This window comes from Osmerus mordax, chromosome 11 (genome assembly GCF_038355195.1).
Source record: "Osmerus mordax isolate fOsmMor3 chromosome 11, fOsmMor3.pri, whole genome shotgun sequence".
Taxonomy (NCBI): Eukaryota; Metazoa; Chordata; class Actinopteri; order Osmeriformes; family Osmeridae; genus Osmerus; species Osmerus mordax.
The window spans coordinates 15,907,823-15,922,403 of record NC_090060.1 but is presented as its reverse complement, the minus strand read 5'-3'; the positions used below and the strand labels follow the sequence as shown (position 1 = coordinate 15,922,403).

General features: G+C 45.3%; 2 protein-coding genes across 2 annotated transcripts; both read right to left on the bottom strand.

The window, feature by feature from the left end:
- Nucleotides 1-4,119: 4,119 nt before the first annotated feature.
- rab38a (RAB38a, member RAS oncogene family) lies at nucleotides 4,120-8,214 on the bottom strand. Its single transcript, XM_067246410.1, has 3 exons — nucleotides 7,944-8,214; nucleotides 5,835-6,115; nucleotides 4,120-4,272 (listed from the first exon to the last, which is right to left on the bottom strand). Exons 1-3 carry the CDS (start codon nucleotides 8,140-8,142, stop codon nucleotides 4,120-4,122), a joined length of 633 nt encoding a protein of 210 aa, XP_067102511.1. The 5' UTR covers nucleotides 8,143-8,214.
- A 329-nt stretch (nucleotides 8,215-8,543) lies between these two features.
- Nucleotides 8,544-12,946, bottom strand: ctsc (cathepsin C). The gene is made up of 8 exons (XM_067246409.1): nucleotides 12,621-12,946; nucleotides 12,285-12,430; nucleotides 11,889-12,049; nucleotides 11,484-11,639; nucleotides 11,173-11,291; nucleotides 10,605-10,736; nucleotides 10,057-10,289; nucleotides 8,544-9,767 (listed from the first exon to the last, which is right to left on the bottom strand). Exons 1-8 carry the CDS (start codon nucleotides 12,778-12,780, stop codon nucleotides 9,501-9,503), a joined length of 1,374 nt encoding a protein of 457 aa, XP_067102510.1. The 5' UTR covers nucleotides 12,781-12,946; the 3' UTR covers nucleotides 8,544-9,500.
- Nucleotides 12,947-14,581: the final 1,635 nt, after the last annotated feature.

Genomic DNA, 14,581 nt, shown 5'->3' with positions numbered 1-14,581 from the left:
ACTCACAAAGAGAGCAGAAGAGCAAAGACAGGCAAACAGAGAGAGGGAAGGAGAGACACAGTGTGAGAGAGGGAGAGAGGGAAACAGTGTGAGAGAGCGAGGGAGGGAAACAGTGTGAGAGAGCGAGGGAGGGAAACAGTGTGAGAGAGCGAGGGAGGGAAACAGTGTGAGAGAGGGAGAGAGGTAAACAGTGTGAGAGAGCGAGGGAGGGAAACAGTGTGAGAGAGGGAGAGAGGTAAACAGTGTGAGAGAGCGAGGGAGGGAAACAGTGTGAGAGAGCGAGGGAGGGAAACAGTGTGAGAGAGCGAGGGAGGGAAACTGTGAGAGAGAGAGAGAGAGAGAGAGAGAGAGAGAGAGAGAGAGAGAGAGAGAGAGAGAGGGAGGGAAACAGTGGGAGAGAGGGATTGAGGGAAACAGTGGGAGAGAGGGAGGTAGAGTAGTCAGAAAAGGAAAAGAGTGAGACAGACTGATGACTCATTGAGAATGGTGCTTTTATAGTTTACCATTTATACTCACTCACAGAGTCTCGTTCAAACTGAGGTTCAAACTAGCACACACACACAGGCCTGGCACGGTCTCCTGCTCAGTCTCCCCTGGGTACTAGTATTGATTGTGCTGGAGTTTTCTGTTTTATTCACAGTTAGTAGAACGCTTACTAATCTCCAAGTGAAACACTGCTCGAAATGAACTTATTCAAGCTGAAACAGAACCATTTGGTGAGTGTGTGCTTGTGTGTGTGTTTTTGTTTATGTGCATTTGTGTGTGGGTCTCTCTCTCTCTCTCTCTGTGTGACTGAAAACCCCCTACCTCTCTCTCTCTCTCTCTCTGTGACTGAAAACCCTCTCTCTCTCTCTCTAACACACAGAGGTGGAATCAAGCAAGGACTCAAATAAAAGTAGAGTATGTAGTATGGATGTTGAGAAAGTGTATGATATTGACAGAGAGTATTGAAAGAATCTACCAGCAACCTCAAATCTGTCAGCCTGCTACCATAGAGACAGTCTCAGGAAGGAAGGTAGGAGCTGGGAGAGGCTCTGTGATCTTCCCTGCTGTGGAAAAGTCCTTCACACACTCCATATTGTTGTGTGACATTAATATGAACCATATCAGCAGAGATAGGAAGTAACTAACTGAGTAGGAATACTTCTATGGAAGCAAATCAGTGACATCATGTTTTGAATTTTAGAAGATTCCGATTCCCTCACCGCTCAGCCACCTGACTCACTTTACCTTTTACCCGTCGTCCGGCGGGCCGTAGCATAGTTAAGTACTAAATTCTTGTACTCGCTGTGAAATATTTTACTGTTGATTGTTTTTTTCTACGGGTACACTCTTGCACTCTTGAGCGGAGTTTCATGTTGTTCAATTGTAACTTGTTTAACTGCACGCTCTTATGGTTCTTCCCTTTGGCACTTATTTGGTTTTCAACAATGTATGCTTCATGTTTTGGCTGCTCGCAATGTTTGGGGCTATCTCGTTGTTATGATCAGTGACCTATGCTCTTTTGTAAAGCTCTCTGTTGGAAGTCGCTTTGGATAAAAGCGTCTGCTAAATGCATAAATGTAAATTCTTGTGATTCTACTGATGTAAACCATTTCAAGATGGAGTCGCAACAGCAGGTACAATCCATGTATTTGTCTGACCACGAACATGCAAACAAAGTGAAAGCAAACAGTGACTACTCACCTAACAAGGCTCAGATTTGTCCAGTTATGCAAAACATCCACAACAAAAATGGTCTGGTTACATTCCCAAAGGTCCAAACGATCCAACCAAGTAAAGTATGTAAAGTAAGTTTGGAACTTTTCAACTTAAAAGTCCTCTCGCAAAATAGCAGCAATACTAATGGGAGATTTGGATATGGGATATGATAGCTCAAAGTACCACCTTTCATAAGAGACAACAATTATATGAAGAAAAAAAAATATCCTACATATTTTCTCATGGGTTACCAAGGGTCCTTTTGGAGTCTCAACAGGGAACTTAGAAAAGTGTGCTTTATTTTGGTGTTTTAGGCTATTTCGACTGGATTGTTAAGAGGTTTTTTTAAACATAAGTATCTGTACTTCTACTTGAGTGAAGGATGTTTGCACTTCAACCATCTCAGGGGGTGGGTGATAGAGAGGGGGAGAGACTCCTGTAGTCTGAGGAGTACATTTACATTGTCATTAAGCAGACGCTCTTATCCAGAGCGACTTACAGTAAGTACAGGGACATTCCCCCCGTGGCAAGTAGGGTGAAGTACCTTGCCCAAGGACACAACGTCATTTGACACGGCCGGGAATCGAACTGGCAACCTTCAGATTACTAGCCCGACTCCCTCACCGCTCAGCCACCTGACTCCCTTGTAGCAGGGGAACCCAGAGGCTGGTTTGGAAGAGCGTCTGTGTAACTCCTCACAGAGCTGCGACGGTGTGCAAATCTGGCTTTCCTTTTCATTCGATAACAGGGATCCCAGCAGCTCAACTATGTTAGGTACGCTCATTACGGCTCCCCTGTTGACACACACACACACCACACACACATACAGTAGATACACACACTCGTACACTGTCACAACACAGACATTTTATGCTTATTCAGCTTAATCCTTTTACCTCTCGCTCTCTTTCTCAGTAACACACAGGACAGCCAGCAGCTAGGCTTTGCTGTCTGATTACATGTGTACCGACATCATACACAATAGAGGTACACATTCTCTATCTCTATCTCACACACACACACACAAACACGGGAACAGGCTGTGAGGGCAGTGATCTGATTTCTGAGGTAGCTTCACTATGGGTCACATGACAGGTCAGTAGCAAGTCACTGGAAGCCTGAGTAAACTAACAATACAATACCAACAGACCAATCCTTCTTCTACATACCAACAAACACACACAGACACAACAAACTGTAAAAACGCACGTACACACATACATGAAATCAATAATGTGTAAAGCCATTTTATTTCAAAGGTTTATATAATAGTGAGCAAACACTGCCAAATAACTCTAAAAACCTATATGTACAGTATATTTATATGTATTTATTTTATATTTTAAACATTTTACAAGTTATCAAAATACATTTTCACATGAGGTTGATAAATAAACAACTGAAGGAGAGTCATACTGAGTAGGTCGTGCATCAGTGTTGCAGTGCACTTGTGGGAAACAATGACATAATATTAAAAGGCTTCTTCATTATGAAAGCAACCGAGACAGTGTATACATTATTAATCAATTACATCCATATGATCTTTCATACATAAAAATTATAATTAGCACTGTGGTGTTTGACGGTGAATAGACCAGGTATAGGGCGGGGCTGTAGACAATAGCTGAGTTTTGTGATTGGGTAGATTTCAGTTTATTGGATACTGATTGGTTGAAGCTTCGGGAGTCGTTAACGTGTGTTAGTGGAAATGGCAGAAAGAGAGAAGAGGAACACGATCATAAGACGGGGAGGGAGGGGAGAGGAAGACATGTTGGATGAAAGAGAAGTAGGAAGGAGAGAAAGAGAGAGAGAGAGAGATGGAGAGAAGGAGAGATGGAGAGAAGGAGAGATGGAGAGATGGAGAGGAGAGAAAAAAGCGTTGATTGTTACTAACTCCCTGAAGTCTCTTTGTGAGTGTCTTCTTTCAGTGTTTGTATTTCCATATCTGTCCTTCAGTGTCTGTATGAGCGTGTGCATGTGTCTGTCTGTTAGCGAGCGTGCTCGTTAACTCAGTCTCCATGGTTACTGAGACCCAGTGCCAAGGTTCCAAGTCGCCTTGAGTGTGACCTTGCTTCTGACAAACACGTCAACAAACACTTGTGTTAGCACAAGTGAGCCCGCACTGCCACACACGCACACATACGCACACACACACGCACCAAGGAGGTTATACATGAGAAAACACTGTGCAAACCCAAATAAATAAGACAAAAATAGACGTGATTGATGGAGGCAGGAGTGAAGGGGACTTCCTGGTTTCTTCCCAACAACAAGCGCTAAAGTTGATTGATGAAAAACGTGAATACAAATCATTCTTTCTCTCTCTTGCTCTGTCTCTCTCTCTCACACACACACACACACACACACACACACACACATACACAGCAGGCTTGTAAATGACACTGTTGTCGGTTGTTTCTACGATCGGAAGCAGGAGGAGCAGGTCCCCCCTCTGCCGGAGTCTAACTGGGGAGAGATGGTGTCGGGCACCTCCGATTGAAGAATATCATTCTGGTTGGCTATGATGTGCTTCACCAGACAGTTAGCTGCCTCGTCTATGTTGATGTTTTCCTAAAAAAAGAAAAAAGATTACAAAAATGAGAAGGAGAGCGAGATTGGAAAGGCATACATCTTTTTTTTAAATTATGAGGGCAGTACCTCACAAACTATCATCATGTCATCATATCTCCCTGGTCTGGGTGTGAGTCTAAAGCTATGTCAATAGACAGCTCTGTGGGGTAATCTCAGAGGTCGTTTTGGAAGCCTGAAGCTGGAGTCTAATAACACATTAATGAGAGATGCACCGGACAAGGTTCAATAGCTACAGACGCAGTTCTGCTTACTTTGAACACACACACACTTCCTCTGTCTGTTGGAGTTGAATTAATTACTCTCCTTGACTATTGAATATTCATGATGTCCTTTATCAGCTGGCCCAGCAGGATGTGACACAGACTCGTCTGCCGCACACTTCCTCTCTAATAACACACACCCAAATCCACAAACACTTTAACGCACACTAATACAGAGACATACACACACTAACACGTACACACATAATTGTACAATGACTGTCTTCTCCGTGAGCCTCTCATTGGACTTCATTGGACTGCATAATGGAAAACTTCTTCACTCAAGTGTACCATAAACCAGACAAAAGACAGCCATACATACATACCAATATATCATTCACGTTCGACTGCAGTCGATTGTTATTCCATACGCACACACTCACACACACAATTGAACTGCGGTAATGCATGTGAGAGGCTTTATCCAATAACAGGCACATGACTGTCAGAACCTGCCCTTTCAAGCCACAAACAAAACACTCTCTCTTCTCTTTCTGAGAAGTAAATCTTTTTATTACTTCATCTTGCCTTCAAGACCGCAACAATGACTGCAAGGAAGACTTAACCTGAGATCTGAGACCCTATGAGAGTCCTTGGGTAGAGAGACCTAAAAGAAGAGACCCCCATTTGCATGGTGACACAGCTTTCTCAGAAAAGCGTCATGTTACCCAGGAAGCAACCTCTCTCTCTCTTTCACACACACAGTTCACCATACTGACATTAACACACTGAGACCTCTCTCTCTCTCTCTCTCTCTCTCTCTCTCTCTCTCTCTCTCTCTCTCTCTCTCTCTCTCTCTCTCTCTCTCTCTCTCTCTCTCTCTCTCTCTCTCTCTCTCTCTCTCTCTCTCTCTCTCTCTCTCTCTCTCTCTCTCTCTCTCTCTCTCTCTCTCTCTCTCTCTCTCTCTCTCTCTCTCTCTCTCTCTCTCTCTCTCTCTCTACTGGCTCAGCACAGTCTTGTGTGTGTGTGTGTGTGTGTGTACTAAATATTCACTTTAAGTCCATCTGTGAAATTCCAGGAGCATATGAGATGCTATTTTCAGTCACCTGCAAATGTGTGTCAGTGTGTTAATGTCAGTATGGTGAACTCTGTGTGTGTGTGTGTGTGTGTGTGTGTGTGTGTGTGTGTGTGTGTGTGTGTGTGTGTGTGTGTGAAAGAGAGAGAGGGACAGGGTCAGAGAGAGAGAGAGACTATTTCATCAGCACATCTACCATCACCACCAGATCACTCTGTAACCGTAAACCAGTCATGACTATCCTGTCAGTGTGAGTGTGTCCTTACCTTGGCAGAGGTCTCGTACCAGCCCACAAAGCCATTCTCCTGACAGAACTGCTCCATCTTGATCCCGTTGTTGGTCAGAACCTCCCGCCCCTGATCACACTTGTTAGCCAATAGGACGGTGGCTACGTGCTTCCCATTGGCTAGCGTCAGTTTGGCGTCAAGGTCCTCCTTCCACTTGGTGACGGCCTCGAAGGAGGACGGTCGCGTGACGTCAAACACGATGAACGCCCCCATGGCTTCGCGGTAGTAGACACGTGTCATGTTCCCAAACCTCTCCTGACCTGGACACGCATACACACATACACACACATCATGGTTAGCGATTTCTCAGTGATACACCACTCCTCTAAATGTTTCCTTGAAATCGAGCCTGTTCTCAATTATGTTTACATAGTGATCTAATCTACTTGCTAAAATGTGCACTCACACACAGACACACACACTCACAGTAATGTTTAAGAAATTACTGACAACGGGTGAAGGGCTCATTAGAGATAAATGAATGGAACTGATACATTGTTTCCCATGGATACAAGCTTCATTAGAAGGGGCACTGGAGGAGAAGAGGAGGAGAGCTGAAGGATACAGAGATGAAGGCTTCAGATAGATCTGGATAAGAATCAAACTCTAAAAGAAATATAACACCAACAACAAAGAAGGAGAGAGAAGGAGAGAGAGAGAGAGAGAGAGAGAGAGTCTCTGTATGTGAAATATAAGTATATATAAGGCCATGATTTACATTGATTAATATTTCTGTAATTCTACCGTTGCTTTGGCAATATGAACAATTGTTGTTTTCATGCCAATAAAGCCCTTTGAACTGAACTGAACTGAACTGAGAGAGAGAGAGAGAGAGAGAGAGATAGAAGCATGGAGGGTATGTGAGCGTACATTCCTCTGTGCTTATAGCTTTACGATTAGTACACTTGGAATGTTCTGCTCAGTAACCTTCGGTGGCCTGTGTACCATGGTGGTCATGGCCATGTTACACAGCCACTGAACAGCCTCGAACGCACCATAACATCACCCCCCCTGGGAGTCAGGAGGGGAGGACAGCCAAGCCTCAGTACCCCCAGTAGACTGATGCCATTTCTCGTGGGAAATCAATGCAAATCCTTAGTGATTTATTACATGTAAGACATGGGAAAACCAGTTCACCCTTATCTCTGACCCCCCACTAAACAAACATGGAGGTGAAGAAGGATGCTGAGAGAGACTGGAACCACTGGGGGCTGGCCTAGGTCAGATCTTTCTGTTTCTCCGAATATTTAAATGTTTTTTTAACATTGAACCAGTGAACGAAGAATCTTATGCTAGATAATGGATAAATCCCATCAAATTTGCCCTCACTGTAGCAGGTGAGTAGGTTAGAAGTCGCATAACTCTCCCGGAAAAGGCCTGTCGGGTCTAATTCTGAATAAAACCTCTCTTTATCAGCGCGCAAGCCTCAAATCTCACTCACATGAGCGCGAGACACATGACCTCGTGCGCTCACCGGACCGGGCACACGGGAGTGTGTGTGTACGTGTGTGTGTGTGTGTGTGTGTATGTGTGTGCGTGTGTGAGAGAGAGAGCGCGCGCACGGGGTGCGTCAGAGGATTCTCCTCGAGCCATGTGAGATAGTTTGATTAGTCCTGGAATGGTGTACTTTATCACAAAATGTGTTTTTACCCAACATAAATTATTATTATTGTTATATAATAGTATAAATGATATATTAGCGAATTAAAAACAATAGCTGCTAAGAGTATAAGCCTAGAATATTTGTATTTCAACACAGACACATACCGTAAGATCACGACGCTAAACGGTGCCTTTCAAAAAGACAAGGTTAGACCAAGTGATAACTTTTGTGCTTATATTTAGTTGATTGTGATATTCAACGTAGACATCATCCGTTAGATCCGCATAGTTTAAATGCTTCATGAACTGCACACTATGAAATGGATATAGCTGGGAAAACATGGATCTCTTTCCATTTAAAATTTGAATTAAACATTTGGGCAAAATCGAAGACAAAACAACAGCTGAACGCATTGAAGTATGGTAACAATATCTCTGACCCAAGTCAGAGATATTTTTTTTTATAACTACAAAAACTTATCCTACCTGCGATGTCCCATAGTTGCAACCGAACTGTTTCCTGGTCCCAGTTTAGTACTTTGAGGGCGAAGTCCACTCCTATAGTAGCTCGGTAGTTCGGGCTGAAGTTCTGGTGCACGTAACGTTTAATGATACTGGTTTTTCCCACTCCAAGGTCACCTATAACCAGGATCTTATAGAGATGTTCTTTATGGTTGTTCTGCATGGCGGCGTAAGGCAAGGGCTGAGCATTAATACACCGTGATGGATGGAGCAAGAAAAGCGAGAGAGGAGAGGGTGAAAGAGAGTGAGAGGAATGAACGGCAGTAGCGGGTTTCGAAGAACAAGAAAGTACACGCCCGGAGAACAGGCTGCTGAGAAGTATCACTACTGAACCTTGTGACTCGCGCGCCAGAGATGAGGGGATTGAGAGCGCCCGGGGACTAGGGCTGGAGCGAGGCCCTGAATAGAATATCTTGAGAATGGAGCAGAAACGTGTTCTCACTTGTGACAGCTGAATTTAATTTTTTTACATATTGAAAATGCGTGAAAATACTGTTATAGGTTCAAATGTCACGGTTCTACAAGTGTATGTAAGCCTAAACATGAACGCCAAAGTCAAAACAATTATTTTCCAAAATCTGCTTTATTTTCTTCCATTGTAAAACGAGTGCAAATCATGCATAAAATCCATTTTTAAAACGAGCACATTAGAAATAAAAGGCTGCCACTTCTAAAGGGGGCTCTGACATCAAGGCACTACAATGAAAGTTCTGTCCCTTTTACACAAGAAGAAACAAGAGTCCCTGTGACATCCTCCCTCATGACTCCAACTCCCAGAAGCCCCGGGGGGGGGGGGGGATGAGAGGACGACCAGGTAGAAAGCAGAGAACAGGATGTGTGACACAACAAAGCTCCACTGCGTTTCCCTGAGTGATGCAGAGCAGCAGGTGTCCTGTTGATCAAAGAACTACAAAAACCAGATTAAAAAAAATACAACAAATGACAATCACTGTGGCACTTTTAGAAAACTCCCTTTAGGTTTTGTATGAAGAACACTTCACCGATACAGGTACAAAACACACAGCTGTAATTTATCCCTTTAAAAGGAGGTGGGTTGTTCCGTTTCAATTTATAATCCTAAGTAGGCGTCAGTTATTTCCTAAAATCATACTTTACTGACCGTAGATGTATTATCACACTAGCAATTTCAACAAATATTTCTCCCTACGAAAACATCACAGAAAACACTAACCTAACCCTAATCAGCCCCCAAGCTCCCTGAAAAGGTGAAAACCTGTCTGTCTTCTATCCAGAACTCCAGACCAGAGATCATTAAAATGTAGGAAGTATTTGGGTCCTGGCTGCATTCCAAACCTCACAAATCTCTAGTTTGGAGCAGAGCCAGGAACAGATCAGACACTCAGAAGGAAGCAGCAGGATGCGACAGACAGAAACAGTGCCTGCATGCCAATGGTCCAGGGTAGCTCTCTTCCTCTACGCCTTCCTCTCAGCTGCCCTGACAGGCCAAGGAAAGACATAAGGAAGACCCCTACTCCACACGATTGACCTTGTGTGTCCCCGCTACAGTTTGGCTATGGGCTTGGCTGCCACGGCGATGCTCTCGATGGAGCACTCGTCGGTTCCCCGGCGGATCCGGAAGAACCCGCTCTCGCCCCAGCCTGTGCCCCAGCTGTTCTTCACCACCCAGAACTTCTGCCCAGTCATGTGACAGCGTCCGTATCCCACCAGGAGGACGGCGTGGTTGGTGAGCTCGAAGGGGTTGTGGTGGTCAGTCAGGCCCGTGTGGTGGTAAATGCCCTCCTGGTAGTGCATGAAGTCAGGGTACACCTGGAGGACAGACGGAGGGGGGGTTGGTATGTGAGGGGCGTGTAGGTCAAGTGAATACATTTACATTTAGTCATTTAGCAGACGCTCTTATCCAGAGCGACTTACAGTAAGTACAGGGAAATTCCCCCCCGAGGCAAGTAGGGTGAAATGCCTTGCCCAAGGACACGTCATTTCGCACGGCCGGAATCGAACCGGCAACCTTTTGATTAAAAGCCCGACTCCCTAACCGCTCAGCCATCTGACCCCCATACCAATAGGTGTACAGAAACATGCATGCTGGCGTACACACCTCGAAGGCCACTCCCATCGGCCCGTTCTTGACCAGCTCCAGCATCATGGCGGCCTCGCTGCAGCCGCCGTAGAAGCCGCCCACGTAGCTGTACTCGGCGGCGTAGTGGCGTAGGCAGTTGCGGGGAACCCCGCATGGGGTGTCCTTCCCCACGTAGGGGAAGCAGGACTCCTCAACGATGCCAAAGTCCTGGATGTACTTCCCGATCAGGTACGGGAAACCACCGTCGCAACCTGGAAACAGAAGTACCTTGTTGGTAGGAGTACACAAGGGTGGGTGTGGGGGAAGGACTCAATCTAGCTCTGATTTACCGCTGGCTAGGTTTGCCGGTATGTTAGCTAGAATAATTTCGGCAACAAACTTAGTCATTCATGCATATAGGAACTTTGAGCAGCCTCAAACAAACGATATAAACAGTAACACTTAGCTCACCATCTTGTTCTACAGCCTTTATTTTTGTGGGCGTGCTCACTCTCGTCATGCGAGATGATGGACTCAGTCTTTCATACAGTGCGTGTGTGCGCGTGTGTGTGTGTGGAGGGGGTTACCTTGGGAGTACTCTGAGCAGGAGACCACCTGCTGGGGGCTGAAGATGGGGCTCTCGGTGTTGTTGGTTTGGATCCGGACACGAGCCTCCAGCATCCCCATGGTGGCGAAGGAATAGCAGCTTCCGCAAGACGCTGCCGTGGAGACCAGAGAACCAATCAGAACGAGCAATGGTTTGACCTCAGAGAAGATAGGTGAACAAGGCTTGCACTGTGAAGGCTGTTATTCTGTTCTTTAATCCTCTAGGGACCTTGGGCACTTGCCAAGGAATCATTGAATGAGTTAATTTCTCCCACAAAAGTTGAGCAGTAGGATCTCAGGGACAGGTACACTGACAGCCAAGTACACACACCACGATGAAACCAAAAACACACGAAACAGACCAATCCTGAGCCCTACAGCAAGTTGTCCTCTATAATTTGATGCTCTTTTTCCTTCACTCGAATTGTTCTCTCCCTGGAGAGGGCTCTTCAATAAGAGCAACGTGTGTGTGTGCGCTTGTGCATGTGCGCCCATGCCACTAATCAGCCCTGGAGTTGCTCAAGTATTCAAGGCAGACTTCCATATTACCTTGGTTACGAACAGGGCTGAGGTAATTGACCCCGTTGACATCACGCCAGTCCCAGCGGTCGGGCAGTGCCGACGCCAGCCTGGCACCTTCAGCTGTGACAGGGGGGGGGTGAGCACGCCTGGGGGGGGGGGGGGGGGGGCACAGACAGGGTCAGATGGTCCAATTTAACAGGAAGGTCTCGGTGACTAATGGGGCCAGCACCTCGGACTACCTGTAACCAACATCACAACCAACCAGTCCAGAAGATAGACTGTGTGAGAAAGGCACACAAAGCTAGATGTGTGTGTGTGATGTGGTGGTGTGTGTGTACCTGGGGATCTGAGAGGCAGGACCCCCAGCACGGTACATGAGCTCCAACAGGCTGTAGTCCTCGTGCTCCCAGTAGGGGGCAGCCTTCCAGGAGCTCTGGGCAGAGTTGATGGCCTCGATGAAGTCCAGGTTGTGTTTGTACCGCCTCTGCTGCAGGCTGCATGAGCAGAGAATGGAAGAAACGCTTCAGAGACTACTACTAGTACTACCACACGCACACACACACACTTTTGGGTGTACGACGCTGTGCAGTTACAAGACGATTGGTGTGAAAATACACTTGATAAAAAGCATGCCAATTATTATTGTGTGTGCGTGTAGGTTTAGTGGGTATCAATGAAACAGGAAAATAACAGATTTTTGGTTTAAATTTCCTTTCAGCGTTCAAACAGGAAATGTGACTCACAGGCTGCCATAGGTGGGACGTTGTGTGTTTACAGTGCGGGGGGGTACAGCGACCACCTTCTTCCCCACGAAGCAAGCCCAGTTGTTGCCGAGGACATCATGGACCCAGCCTGCCATCGTCTGGTCACAGTAACTGGTCACCTCAGACCCCTGCTGGGAATACTGGGGTTGGGGGAGGAACACCAAGTTAGAGGTGCTAATCTTAGTCTAAAATGAGGAAGTGGTTGAATTACTGTGTAGGCAGGATAACATTTCTTGTCACTCAAAGGCAGTGTCATGTGAGAAGGAGGGCTGATCGAAAGTGAAATTAAGTAACATATCCTATAATGTAACAGCAGAAACTGACTATTAGCATGATACAAATGTTGTGTGTGAGAGTGTGTGTGTCTGTCTCCACCTTGAAGAAGCTGAACCATTTGTAGTTGTTGAGGACCACCTCAAAGCCCTGGTTGTAGATAAGAGTGAAAAATCCAGTATTGCCAAGGTCATCTAAAGATACCGACAGCTTCTGTAAATCCACCGTAACCGTTTTAACGGCAGCTCCTATTTACGGAAAAATAAACAACATGTCACTCATGATAACGTAATGCAAGTGAGCATCAATAACAATTATGTATAATCTGCAAAGCATTAAATGGTGAGTCACAATTTTTGATCAGAAAGCGGCCGAGTTGTGTTCTTCCGTGTAGTGAGTTCAAAGGAACAATAACCCACGCTTGGCCCCCTCTCTTACCCATTTGAGAACAGTTGACGGTTTTGTCCAGGCCTCCCTTCGACACCTGGAACACCCATGTCCCCAGAAGATCTTCGTAGGAACAGTTAGCTGGAGTATCGCCCACGGAGCCCTCCACCCAGAGCAGTAACACACACACTAACACAGCGCTCACCCTCATGGCACACTGTTTGTTAGGTGGTCAAGAACCGAACTACAAAGCAGACTGCTAATATGCGCCTATGCGAATGCAATTTTCCAACGGTCTGTCCCGAAAACCACCACCTGCACTACCGTTTGTGTTCGTGACTGCGCTCTGTCTCTGTCCCTTTTTGTCTTGTCCCGTCTTGTTGTGCAATGTAATGATCAAGGAAAGGGAAGTTTCCTTTGAGTCATATGACTCTCTCCGCCTGTCACGTGACTAGTGGAAACCGTTCAGAATGGACGAGAGGAGGAGGTGCAAAGAGGTAAATTGGTAAATGTGGCCACCTTTCTCATTCAGCTGGTGAGATCATGTGACGTTCGAACTAGGTCTGATGCATGTAAAAAAAGAATACACAAGTAAAAATAACTGTTAATTAAAGATGTATAGCCTACAGTAAAGCAAACTGAAGAAGTGTTTGAGTGTGTAGGTGTGAAAGAGAGAGACACTGCACTTTCTCAGAGGATTATTCAAGTAACTCATTATCTATGCATGGCCTAATTGGTTTAAAATAGGACAAGCTGAACTGAAATTAGATAAGACATTCATTTATTTAATACCTCCTACATACATGTCTGTCTTAAGAGGATCATTAGCTGTTACAGTAGGTTGCATTTTTTTACAAACTAAAATTCCTTTCTCTCTCTCTCTCTCTCTCTCTCTCTCTCTCTCTCTCTCTCTCTCTCTCTCTCTCTCTCTCTCTCTTCTCGCTCGTTGACAGGGATTTGTTTGTGAGTCAATGACATGTCTTTCAGCCAATTGGTGTTTGTCTTCTGTGCTAAATCACACAGGAAAGGCCAACCCCCATACCAACCCACATCTGAACTATGGCCACCACACACACACACACACACACACACACACACACACACACACACACACACACACACACACACAGTACATTAGAAGCCATCATTCTAGTAATCATTTCTTACTTGTGTGTGTCTCTGTGTGTGATTTGTGTATAAGTAGTAGGGTGTGTGTGTGTATGTGTGTTTGCATAAGTGTGTGTGTTAAGTCGTGATCTGTCCTGAAAGTCTGATATTAGACATTTTTGGTAACAGAGGGAAGTGGGACAGAGGTGGCAATCACCATAGTTACAGAACCTGCTGGAGCCTGATTCATCTGCCTAACAGACCATAATAAGCACCAATTTGACTAAAGGAATTAGTCATGTGTGATAATACACACCATCACAACACACACAACAGTTATGTGTTTAGGCGTGTGTGTGTGCTGGTAAGAAGTATGATAGGAAGAAAGACAGTGTACTGAATGTTAACAGACCCTAATCAGCTGATCTTTCTCAGAAGCACTCTTATAAGTTCCTAGTTTCCATCTTGATATTTCTCTGTCTGATGCTAAAAGGAAATTAAAACTCAAGTGATTTTCTTCTGTTCCCTGTTTCGGTGACACCAACAGCCCACACATACGCACGGTATTTTCTTTAACTTTAATAAAGTTCCCACTACCGAGAATGAACAAAACAAAACAATTGGACTGTGTGTGTCAAGTGTATATGGTAAATGTGTGTGTGTGTGTGTGTGTGTGTGTGTGTGTGTGTGTGTGTGTGTGTGTGAATGTGGCATTTGTATAGTACGTGACCCAGTCTGTATGGTACCTGTGTGTGTGTCCTCTGAATTCATTAAACCTTCCTGAGACCCAGCATCAATAGCAGCCCACCTCCTCTCCAAACCCAACGACATCGCTTGACGAAATCAACCTGGCTGTTACGCAAGACAGACAGATCTACTCAGAAACAACTGAATATACTGTATCT